We start from the raw sequence: 12,812 nt of genomic DNA, 5'->3' as shown, positions 1-12,812 counted from the left end.
AAACAACTCGCAAGCTACACGGTTGCGTGACAACCATGAACCGGAAGTGTCACCATAAAGATTTATACGTTTCAATGTCTTCTTCTCCCATGATGATTTGAAATTGGGGATAAAGACGATTTTAAGTGACTAGTTTTCGTAACTAATATCCGTTTGCTTCCATACTTTCGCACACAAAATAAATATACCCAGAAACGAGCAAATTATATTGGAAGTCCAACAAAGCATTTTGAATGCCGTCAATTTTGTCGGTATGTTAATTGTCCCCCTTAATTCATCCACACCTGATAAAGAGGAAACGACTTCTTTCTGGAGAGAAACGAAAAATAACTAAAACAGAACATTGCGTCAACAATTTTAAGTCACGAAGTAGCAATAAGGACATGCTACGGCTCCTATACATTTGGTATTTCTGGGCGTTTTCCATTTACCAAGATACTCGGGAAATTCCGGAACATGCTTTTTTTGGTTCGTTCCACTGAAAAATTTTCCGAAAGAATGGAACTTGTGAAAAGGTAGTCCCGTTTTCCTGTTGGAAACCTTTCCGATGGAACTGCGTGTCCCATTTATGAGTTTCACAAGGTTTGACCAGTTCCAGGCCGTTCACGACCATATCTTCGGTAAGGAAATATGGCGGCTTCTTCTACTCCCTCAGTGACTTTCCTATCCTCGAGTAGTACTTTATACGAACGCTCGGTGTGTCATGGCCTCGCTCCAGATTTTCAAACGTTAATTTATCACAACTGTGCCATGTATGTAAGTGGTAAGTGGTATTATCGAAGAAAACATTACATCTCACCCTTGGAATCTTTGAGTGTTCCGAAAAAAACCTTGATTTTGGTGAAGATCGGCGCGTCTCATATAGGTTGCAATCGTCGCCAGGATAGGAATGTCATCATCATTTTTTGAATTCACGAGACTCTCTTCTTCCAAAGACCGACTCTGCAATTTCGTTTAACCACAACAATTGTGCATTTTTGGTGCGGAATACATCGGACGGAGAAGGAAATGGATGGAACACGTTCTTCACCGATAAACATTTCCCACCGAAATTCTCGGAATTTTACAGAATCTTTTGGTAAATGGAAAACGCCCGCTGTGTCTACCTTCTCTCCTATTTATCCAGGAATACCGTAAACTGCCTCTTATAAGCCCTGGGGCCCGTTTCTCGAAAGTCCCAGTAAAGGCTGGTTTCCATATGATCGCGGATCGCAGATCGCAATAAGGTCTGCGATCGTCTGCGATCATATGGAAACCAGCCTTTAGATAGAACATGGTTCTATCTTCTGCGATCGCCGGCGATCGCGATCGCAGGATCGCAGACGATCGCAGAAGTAGTTTCCATATGATCGCAGACGATCGCAGACCTTATTGCGATCTGCGATCTGCGATCCGCGATCATATGGGCCCGATAAGTGTCTTTTGTGATAAATGTTTCTCAACAGATAAGCCCAAATCGTCATCGTCTTGATGTTTCCTGGCGTTAAAAACGTGGCCGAATGGGCAAGAATAAGCTGAACCTCGTTCCCTGCATCTTGAAAACCATAACAGGACTTGTGCTGGTCAATATTCTTTGTACAGGACAGCAGAGGTACTATCTCTCTGGACCTTGTTCTGTCTGCGATCAAACGAACATGGCCCACCAACTATCGACGTAAACGAACAGCAAACTCCTATGCTCGCCGTTTTGTTTACAGTTCCTTACTGTTTCTCTGGTGTAATAATAATTCAATTTATTCATAGGTCCGAAAATGCAATTAGGACGTTCAAAAATCTAATTAGTTAACTACGTTCATCTTCACATAAAGAATATTTTGGGATCAAAAAGCGCAGCAAAATAACATTATTAATAACACGAGTATTGACTACTATCTTGGTTTCATTAAATTTGTTACGGCCTTTATTGTTATTACTTTTTCTCTTAGAAACGTTCAGAATTCTGTCTTGTTTTTCTGGTTGTTGTTGTTGTTGTCGTTGAGTGCGCGTGTGCTTTGTTTCGCAAATTTTTAAAATTAATAAACTAAATCAGGCAGTTTTTGCATAATCACGAGCTCTCATTTTTAGATGTTTGAAGATTGGAAAACTCTATAGACGATGTTTTTAAAAACGGAGATGGACCCTTTATGCTATTTCTCTCTCCTTTCTTTATTTACAGAGATCTAAAAAACTCGCTCATGATCAACGGACGAGTAAAACAAACAGTACTTCGAACGTATATTTCACGCAAACGATGCAGTTTAACATAACAGTCGAAACTTTTAATCAGGTTAATGTAGTTCAAATCTGCTGCGTTTTACCTATTTCTAGTTTAATTTATTCTTGGCAGTGATAAAGAAAGATGAAAATAAATTTTCCAATTATTTGTTTTTACAAAATAATATTACACAATAACGAACTAGACTGCGCATCAGAGTGAACGCCGGATACTCTGAAATATCCATCTATGAAACGCAGCCGAAATATATATTTGTCCGTAACCCTACCGAACTTTCGATCCAAAGATTTTTCTACTGCGAATGAAAAATGCTTCCTTTTAAACGTCGCTTCATTTTTTTCTAAAAGGAAAAAATATTTGTACCCGTGACAGTGTGTCACGCCATCTTTTTTACGCTTCGATCGCCAAATCTCAAGAAAATGCTGATAAATCTGAAGCCCAGCGGGTCATTTATTTTCATTTACCCAGAGTTTTGTTTTTATATGATGATCAATAGGTATACAGTGAAGCCATAGAAAGTCATTATAGGGAAATCGCCCATGGGTAAAATTGGCAATATTTTAGTGCTAAAATGTGGTTGCTGAAAGTTTGCATTTATAGCATGCTTTTCTAAACCTATTTCGGACGTAAAAGTAACTTAGGTTTTAAATGTTTTTCCGTAAAACAGAAGAAGAAGACCTAATAGAGCAATAAATGCCATTTGAAGGTTAGTAACAGTCTGTTGATTGATACGCGAGCCATCGAAAGTTAAGGAAAATTCCATCCCGCCGAAAGCGGACTTTGAGCTCAACTGAGACAAAATCGTTTTTCGCATAATTACGCGAAAGGAAGCGGTATTTGGAAAAACTAACTACAGCTCAGTTTGTTTCTCACTAGGGACTACCTATGAACAAAATATGAACGAAATCGATTTCTTGACTTGTGCCACCACTTGGTCGATATTTGTGGAAAGTCTCTCTTAATTATTTCAACTGTTTTCTCAAAGTAACGATGCTGGCACGACATTCAATTCTCGTACCGCAATTAACATCATGATTTCCATGACTAAAGACGAACGTTACAAAATAACATTTCATTGGGAACTATAAATTCTGGGAGTTAGCTTTCTTCGTTTCTTCTTGGAAGTAGAAAAGGTGAATGAGATGCTGTATTAATTATGCTGAGGAGTTAATTGCGACTTGTTAAAGAGGAAGCACAAACAGTTTGTTCACCCCCGAAGCTGACATCATTTAGCAGGTGCAAGGAAGTTCTTTTCTACGGAAGATATTTGACCAATTCGCAGCTACACCCTCAGTCTGTTATCGTCCGTTATGGCAAATTCGTGGCTAAACACTCTGGCCTTTCTGGCTAGTCTGAGCTTACTCTTGTCTGCATTTGTGGTGGCAAACTCTGACTTCTGTGGGACTGTTTTTGAATCTCAATCTGGTAAGTAGACTAAAGATAATCGACCTTTTATGTCCTTTCTTCTAATTTGTCCAGACGATAAAATCATTCTATTTCCTTTTCTTAACAGACCATGCTCTAGTTGGCCACGCCATTAAAACGGCTACTGTTTATGACGAGTTCGAATGCCAGCTAAAATGCATAACCAATGACAGTTGCAAGTCTTTTAACGTGCACCCGAGCAGTTCCAAAGCAAACCGCCGCATTTGTGATCTAAACAACAAAACCCGGCAGATGAAACCAAAAGATTTCAAACCGAAGAAAGGATCGACATACTATGGCTCTGTAAAGGTACGACTATGTCAATATACCTACCATTGGTTGAACCTTGTTATCTTAAAATTACAATACGCCTACAAGATTAAGGATACAACATCCAATTATCAAACTACTGAGAACGTCCGCAGAACTCTCTCTTTTCTGATGATTACCAGCAAGTAAGGGAACTATAGAAACTAGATTGGCGTAACAAGTGATTATCTAAAGCACGCGAACTAGGTGTCGTCACCGTTTAGTTTAGTGTAAACGACAAAACCGGTTCTGATGTTAGAACTGCTGAAAGTAAGTTTTTAAAAACATTGAAATAAGGCAAGATACACCAATTGCTTTAGAAGCCTAGTCAACGAATACACATAGGTGTAATAATCCAATAATTCCTATAAGGCATTCAGCGGCCTTTTTACATTTTTTCGCTGGTAAAAATTCATCCACGATCGTAGATAATGGTATTAAAATTTGCGTAGTTTGGCGCAACTAAGAATTCAGCACACGAAGAAAACAGCAATCTAAAATTATATTGTACGCCATGAAACTTAACGGGGAAGTGCCATGGTGTTTTTGACCTCTTTTCTTAGAAATGGTGAAAAAAGACCTTAACTTAGCTACAAAATAATTCTAGAACACCGAGAGAAAAGAAATCAACTCAATTCTTGAAAGGAACATTTCTTGATCTATTCTAGCGCATTTTGGAATCAAAAATGCAAGAACTTCAAAAAAATTAGCCTAATTTTTTTCAAGTTTCAATCCATACCGGCCTACTCTGTCTCTGAATAGAGGCACTAATTGACAGTTTTGTTTCACTGAGGTGATAATTTATAACAAAACTAGACAATTGTTTTCTTGTTTCTGTTGACAGGCAAACGTTTGGGTTTTCAAATGACATCAAATTCTCGTGATACTTCCCCTTTAAGAAAAAGTAAATTCTTTTTCCTTTTACGCTAATAAGACTTTACTGACTGAATTGTTTCTTCTGGTACTGACCAGTCGTTGCTTAACGCGACTATTTTATGGACTGCTTTTGTTCGCGACGCTCTTTAGGGGTTTTCCACCGGTCGGCGGCAAAGCCGATGTTTGATAAAGTGCAAAAATTCTCGAGGTCTTTCAGTGCCCAAAACTTAGGAGCATTTTACTAGTTGTTTATTATTTTATTTAATTTAATTTTTTTTCTCCGAATAATCCCTCTATTCCTTTCCTCCAAACGAATTAATAGGTCATCTATTTATCCATCTATTTATCGGATTTAAACCAAATTTGGCCCTCATGTTCGTCGCACATCAATGAAACAAATAAGTAATAATAAAAATTAATAAAGGTTTATTTGCTGGTGGCTCCGAAGTGTGTCGGGCTAAGTATATGTAATCGCACGAGGCCGAGTAGAATTAAGGATTAATTTCCACTTGAATTTTCAAAGTTTTTGCAAATTTGCCAAACCTTTGAAAATACAAGTGGAAATTAATCCTTGACTCTATGAGGACTCATTGCGATTACGTGTTTATAACATAGAAGGCAAAAATTCCTTAAAACTATCAAGGCACTTCGTAAAACACTCAGCCCTGGCCCGGCGTAAAAACGCCCACCCGCGTAAGCAAAACAAACAAACTATTCACCTGTTTCTTAGCGTACAACACAGACAAAACGAGAAAAGGTGATTATTATATACGTGTATTTGTAAGAGAAAATGCCAGTTTAATTCATGAAAAAACTAACAACAATTAAACCAAATGCTAGGCATCAGTTAATGGCTTCACGTGCACTGTGAATAAGGTTTCCACCGCTTGACAATCACACGAACACAGATCGATAAAAAATAGCTAACGGTGGGTTCAAAGAAGGAACTTGGAGAGCAATTTCTTCTACTGAATTTGACCTGCTCCCTCCTCCCATCAAAAGGGCGCTGTTATTATTGTTCGGTTATCGCTCGCTGGAAGAAGCCGTAGCGATGTGAAAGCACTTAGTCGCGGCCATGGGTGATTTCAGTTTTTCAACCAAAGAAATCTGATCAAGTTATTAGCTTTTGACACAAATAATCTTTTACTGTTTCTTGCAAGAAACGAAAATTCACCTTTAGGAATTTCCTTTATAGCTGTAGCACTCGATTTCCAAGTATTTTTGGCACAAACAATCCGGCTTACAAAGTCCACCTCCAAAGAATCTGAAAGGTTTCGTTGTTGCTGCAGCAGCACAAAACGAAGAAACCACATAAAGGTAGAAATGACGGGCTCAGCCAATGAGGAGCAAGTATTTTTGCTGCTAGACCAATCCAGGGTGGATAATTTTGCCCTCGGTTAAAGGCAAATTAAGAAAGAATGCCCTAATTTTGCCTTCTATGTTAAAAAATTTTAAAATTCCCAATATTTTTCATTTGGCGTCTCAGCGGATGACAGCCATCGAAAAAGTTTACAATCCATTTTCTCAGGAACCAATGGAAATATCAAGAAAGCCTCACACACTTTCTTAGCTTATTATCTTGTGATTGATAAAGTCTAGTATGTTTGGATATTAGCAAAAACGCAAAGGCTCGTAATTCACTCCGTGTCGCGTTCCCAGTACCGCAGACACGGGGTGTTGTGTCCTGGAGTTCGCCAGGTCAACCACAGTGAAGTACACGGCAAGGGCAGCAAGACTAATGCGTTTATTAGGATCAGGCTGAGCCGTCTATTTACAACACTTGCGGTGAAAACTAAAAAGAATACAATTGTCTAAGTCTAAAGAAACGGAAAAACTACGAATTCAACGCCGTAAAAAACGAAAGGAAAGAATACATGGAATTTTACAAGCGTAACTTACGTCTGATCTTGACTCCGGGGTTGAGAACAAGTTACTCCACGTTCTCTTAGAGACTCCGTTAGAAATAGCTCCGTGAACTCCTTACAGTTTGAAAACTCCTCGCAACCGAGAAATGGCTTACAGAAAAAGGATCTTAATACATGTCTTTGACGTAAAGGAAATAATCATGTAAAAAGCTTTGTGCGGACTCTTACAAACTGTTCAAGAAACAGATATTAGATACGGATTTGGCCGGCCGCTACATGTTGTAATCAAATGCTGATATATTTTAAAACATTTCATACAATTTTATACTATATATTCAATAATCTTAGAAACATTGTAAATAGTATCTTTTTCATCTTTTTCAGTATTTTCATTTATCATTTTCATTACTTTTTCCTTTTATTATTATTATTACTATTTTATTTTGTGACTATTCCTGTAAAGTAGCTGGTTAGCTAAGTGTTCAGTCACGTTAATAAACTTACTTACTTACTTACTTACTTACTTACTTACTTACTTACTTACTTACTTACTTACTTACTTACTTACTTACTTACTTACTTACTTACTTACTTACTTAGCCAAAAAACGGATATTCGGTAATCATGCAATCAATAAAACAAAGCTACAAACATAAAAGAACAAATAGTCCCTAAGTGTTTCTTAAGTGCATTGTTCTTGTCAGGAACGTGACACTCCAGTAAACAGTCAATTACTCAGTTTTCAGTCTAAAGGGTTGCGCGCTTCTATGTAAAAAAAAAGGCTTCAAAACTTACTATTTCAGATTATTCATTTAGCTTTACGGTGAAATATTTGAAACGTGATGCAAATTTGCAGGAAAATCTCACATATTGCAATTCACTAATAACACAGGTGTCCTGTATTGACAATGGCAGACAGCGCAAAGGACAGATGTCGGCCACGAGGAGTGGCGGACACTGTTACCCAGGATACGCAGGGAAAAAATGCGCTGGTGAGTGACACTTTTACATTCATACGACGGGTAATCTTTACCTTTTTGGCTGTTTAGGTTTAAAAAAGAAATCCTCGCCTGGCAACCTTAATCTCGTACCCAGTTGTTTGTCTTCGCATCCGAAGAGTGAGAAGATTTCGGTACCAGATTAGGCAGTCCTAAGTAAAGTGTAAGATTGAAAATTGAAAGCTTCAGGAAAACACAAAGCAACAAGAAGCTGTAGACAGCTTGTACTCGGGGCGCCTTTAACATTGGTACCTGTTCGTTGTAGTTAGCTTCTAGCAAAAGGCGAAGACCTGCTACATGTTGGCAATAAGTGGTATATCTTCAGCTTCGATGTAAGAAATATAAAACAGTACAAAAACCATTTTCAAAATTGTCCTTTAACTGTACAGTTGGCATGATGTTAGCCTAAACGTTTTTATATTTCTTCGTCTTGAGGAGGCTTGCAGCAGTTTTTCTGGACTTAGGGTGGAAGTTTTGAAATTAAAATCTCTCATACAAGATAGACTTCGATCTCCTTCATACTACATCATCATTTCAACATACGATCAAAGTTAATTTTCTCATCGGTTTTTAAGTAACACCTATTGCCATAGGAACGGTTATCATTATCTCTGGCAATATCTCTTCAAGAGCGTTTTAAAGTATGTGGAAAGACCTTTTCACACAAAAGACAAAGTGTCAAGTTTTATTTTGCCAGAGATATTGGTGAAAAATGCGGGAATAAACAAAATCACCCCGTAAAAAATGATTCATTATTTGCTTTCAAACCCTCATACAGATTTTTTTCTAATTTCGCCTACAAGTTCTCTAGATTGAGTAGTTTAAATCCCTAAAGTTTCGTCATAAAGTGTCTGACTAGATTTCGAGATAATCGACAATGTTTAAAATGAGAGGCTATGCGCTACCTTGCTGTGGTAATAGTTGTTTCTTGGAAACCAATGAGTTAATTAGCTTTGATTATATGTTGAAATGATGATGTAGTATGAAGGAAGTTTATTTTGTATGCGAGATAGTAATTTCAAAACTTCCACCCTAAGTCCAGAAAAACTGCTGCAAGCCTCCTTAACATTCTCTTTCTTATAAAAGATGAAGCGATGATCAATCATCAAACGTCTACTAGTTCAGCCGAGATATGCGCAAATAACAATCGCTATTCAAATAGAAATTTGATGCCAGATGAAAATATGGATTTATTGAACACCCACTGATATCATTTTCTTTCTTGACTAATGCCTTGCAGTAGCGATCGGTTCCCATCCAGACCATCCCGCTCAGTCATGCAAACACATCCGGGATATCGGAATCTCTAACAAAAACGGGGAGTACTGGATCGACCCCGAGAGGAATGGAAACCCTTTAAAAGTCTACTGTGATTTAACAACTGATGGAGGTAGGTCTGGGATTGCGCTTCCCTTAAGAGACGCTGAAGTCCCCCTCCCCCACTGCAGGCCCCCAGTAGGGTGAATGCAATGGCTTCTGGACTTAACATCTAATCCTACTTAAGGTGGGGGTAAACATGAATTTGATTGGAATTAGGTGTTTTAAAGAACGCAAGAACACACCAGGTTGGTAGGGGACTCTTTGGGTGTCCGTATATCAAATTTTAACTTCAAATTCTAATTTTTAAACTACATCAAATCTTAACTATTTGTTATTCTCCAAATTTTACTACTCTTTTGAGAAAAAATATAAAAATATAAAAATATAAATATAATAAAAATAAATAAAATATAACTTAAACATATCTGATATCTTTTAATTAAATAAACAATAACTGTTGTTAAATAGTGTTTACAGTCTTTAATGTATACAACTGTAAAGGACGATATTAAGATGTCCTTTATAGGACTTAATTGTCCTTTAGCGTTTAATGGATTTAAGTACAACCACTCTACCCATTATTAGTAGAGCGATTGTACTTAAACCCATTAAACACTATCTTTAAAATCGAGCGAGCCTTTCTACTTGTAGGATCCTGTTAGAGCAAATGAAAAACTAATCTGAAATTTTTGTCATAATTTAATTTCAACAGACAAAAATGCTGTGTAATTATTTGTATAATAATTCACCTCTTTGTGCTTCATATCATAAAAATCATAAACACATCATTTCCATCTATCTCTTGTATTAAAACATAAATTTCAATGATTTCACTGAATCTGGCATAAAATAAAATTCATTTCATAAAATATCACTTTCCATTTCACATTTGCGTTTTAAATAAGACATTCAATACTGATTTCCTGGCATTGGATAAAAACATCCAGGCATTTTTATTGAAATTCAGCTGAATAGAATTTCTCATTTATTTTTGTAACCCAACATGTAACACTGAATAGACTAAATGCAGCTTGTATCAATCTGAAGAGAAAGCAGTGCTTGAGGAACATGTATCATTTTCTGTTACATACTTGTAAACGCATACCTCATGATGCTCATTTTTGGTGATACTTTAATAAATACGAAAACTGAAAACTGACGGGAAAAAAATTCGTGGACAAACTTAAGGTGCTAAAAAAATTCTTGCAAAGCCCAAAGGCGAAAAAAAAATTCTTAACAGAATAAAATTGCCCAACACCCCCCTCCCCCCCCCCCCCCCCCCGCCCTTCCTCTCAAAAATAAAATGATCCATCCTTTAAGGCGGGGAAGTACAATGCCAATGGTGTGGGTTCACCACAAACGGAAGGGCACCAGGCCGCCAACTTCGCCGGGGTAAAAAAGCCTCCAAAAATTTTGCCCAAATGAAGCATGTGTTTATGCATAAAATAATGCGCACGTATTCGAAATGGACACATTTTGATTGGTTCTCCGTTTCTTTACTAAGGTTTAATGCATGCACCCTGCTTGGGTTTAACTAAAGTTACGTTCGTTACTTTACCAAAATAGTTACTTTATAGTGAGCATTGTCTTGACCATAATTTATTGCTTTTGTGTGACCCCAGCACCATTTTCGTTCTTTTATTTTTGGATCATCAAAGCGTAAATTTCTAGAACAAACAGAGGAGCGGCCACATTACCAAAATAACTCACTAAAGTTACCACTGTCTTAAACTGAAACCACCAAATATAGTTAAGGGGTAGATGTGACCGCAACCAACATTTCATCACCTGACCATCCTTTGAAACTTGCTCATTTCAGGTGGATGGCTTCTTGTTTTTAACGTAGTGATTGGCAGTCCAGCCACCCACCCTCAGTTGTCCAAACAGACGTCATACCGTGGTATAAGTGATTACCAAAGCAACAAGATGGTTGTCAAAAATAGCGCTATGAAGGAGCTGCGAGCGCACTTGTCCTTCACTCAACTGAGATTCCACTGCAGAAAGCAACAGGTGGGACGTACATTCCATGTTACCACAGCCACTAACAGCTCTGGGGAGGCTGTAGTCCAGTACTTCAGCGGTCAGACCAATGTCTTGCCTGGTTCATGTGGCTCGTTTGTGAGAATGGAGAATGACAACTCAAAGTTAGCAAATGGTTGTAATCAGTGGGAAGATAAAAAATGGAGCTATAAACACCATGGCGACGGACGACTCTACGATCACGTCGCCATTGTATGGTATAAATACCACTGGCTTCTTAGTACAGACCGTGCGGAATGTGATGACTTCACAGTTGGCCTGTCGCCTGGCGATTTCTGGAAAGTCTTTGTTTGTTAGGAACTGATCGGGCCGATAAATCGGTACTTGTAAATAAACCTTAACAATCATGATTTTTGTTTTCACATTTGACCTTTGACATTACACTTACACAGGCCTCTTGCGGCGGTCAAACATGCAGCTCCTGCGAATTCTCATCTGATCGGTGAAAAGAAGGAATCCTTATCCGGCGCAGTCACTAAGGCTGATTTCTGCTTTGATTTTTTCCATAAAGAAATCATAAACCACATACTAAAAGTTTAAATTTCTACCAATGCCTCTTTAAGGCCTTTTTGCAACTCATTTATTTTATTGCTCATGTACAAATAGAACATAGAAGACAGGGGCTCGTTTGCTTTGACTGTTGTTTTAACGAGGTCTGTGTTCCATTGTACCATATGTTCGGGAGATTTCTTAGCTCTTAAGCAGTGCTTTCCTGTGCTACTTTCTATTATGTTGTACAAGGTGATTGTAACGTTTGGGTCTCAGGATGAAATCCTAAACTGTGACCATTCAAATGAAAGCTGCTGAGCAGTGCTTCACTGTGGTGATTTCTATTATGCCGTGTACAAGGTGATTGTAACGTTTGAGTCTCGGGATGAAATCCTAAACTGTGACCATTCAAATGAAAGCTACTGCGGAGTACTTTCCTGTGGTGCTTTCTATTATGCCGTGTACAAGGTGATTGTAACGCTTGAGTCTCGGGATGAAATCCTAAAGTGTGACTGATTCAAACTGGGGAAAGCTACTGCGCAGTACTTTCCTGTGGTGCTGTTTATTATACTGTAAAAAGTGATTCTAACGTTTTAGTCTCTACATGAAATCCTAAAGTGTGACCATTCAGATGAAAATGTCATATGTAAAGTAGCCCGATTCTGCGATGTTGCTTCTTATGCAAGTACTGTATGGCGTGGTTCTAAGTTTTCAGTCTGTGGATGAAATCTAATAAGCAGTACTTTCCTGTCACTGTTTTATATATTGTGCTGTAAAAGATCAGGATTCTAGCATTTGAGTCGAAGGATGAAATCCCAAAAGTGTGACCATTCACGATCCCCTTCGTTTGTAGGATATGTCATGCGTCAGCACCACGAAGCCCAGTTAGACTGTGGATCAAGAAAACAAAGCACAACTCAATTAGACAATGATGGCAACAACATCAACAACACATTCTTTATTTAAACACAATTAAGTTTTAAGCATAAAAATGCTTGTGGGGTCGTGAAAGGTAAAACCTACAAGATAAAAGAATTTAAAATGAATTTGAAATGGTACAGTAATAGTGGTTTTTAGGAGTAAGAGAATAATAAGAGAAAATAAACAAGGTTGTGTATTGAATATTAAAACATAATAACATTACGGTGCAATGTCTGGGGAGTGATTGCACAGACTGGACGTTAAAATCAAGTTCTTTAAATACTTTATCCTCTTTCACCTTATTGTAAAAAACCTTAAAAGTAAATCCATTGTACTTTAAGATGGCGTTCCATA

At 37.8% G+C, this 12,812-nt stretch overlaps 1 protein-coding gene across 1 annotated transcript; it reads left to right on the top strand.

Annotated features, from left to right (window-relative positions):
- The first annotated feature begins 3,410 nt into the window (after nt 1-3,410).
- LOC146479961 (uncharacterized) lies at nt 3,411-11,902 on the top strand. The gene is made up of 5 exons (XM_085110808.1): nt 3,411-3,640; nt 3,729-3,949; nt 7,583-7,682; nt 8,929-9,078; nt 10,828-11,902. The coding sequence occupies exons 1-5, from the start codon at nt 3,526-3,528 to the stop codon at nt 11,343-11,345; spliced, it is 1,104 nt and encodes a 367-aa protein (XP_084966934.1). The 5' UTR covers nt 3,411-3,525; the 3' UTR covers nt 11,346-11,902.
- The last annotated feature ends 910 nt before the right edge of the window (nt 11,903-12,812 follow it).

The sequence above is a fragment of the Pavona decussata genome, unplaced genomic scaffold (assembly GCF_977016875.1).
Source record: "Pavona decussata unplaced genomic scaffold, jaPavDecu1.1 SCAFFOLD_58, whole genome shotgun sequence".
NCBI classification, from domain to species: Eukaryota; Metazoa; Cnidaria; class Anthozoa; order Scleractinia; family Agariciidae; genus Pavona; species Pavona decussata.
This window is presented reverse-complemented; position numbering and strand designations above follow the sequence as displayed.

Coding starts and splice junctions, on each gene's coding strand:
- LOC146479961 (XM_085110808.1), top strand. CDS start 3,526: ATGGCAAATTCGTGGCTAAACACTCTGGCCTTTCTGGCTAGTCTGAGC. Junction 3,641..3,728: donor TGTTTTTGAATCTCAATCTG/GTAAGTAGACTA, acceptor TTTTCTTAACAG/ACCATGCTCTAGTTGGCCAC. Junction 3,950..7,582: donor CATACTATGGCTCTGTAAAG/GTACGACTATGT, acceptor CTAATAACACAG/GTGTCCTGTATTGACAATGG.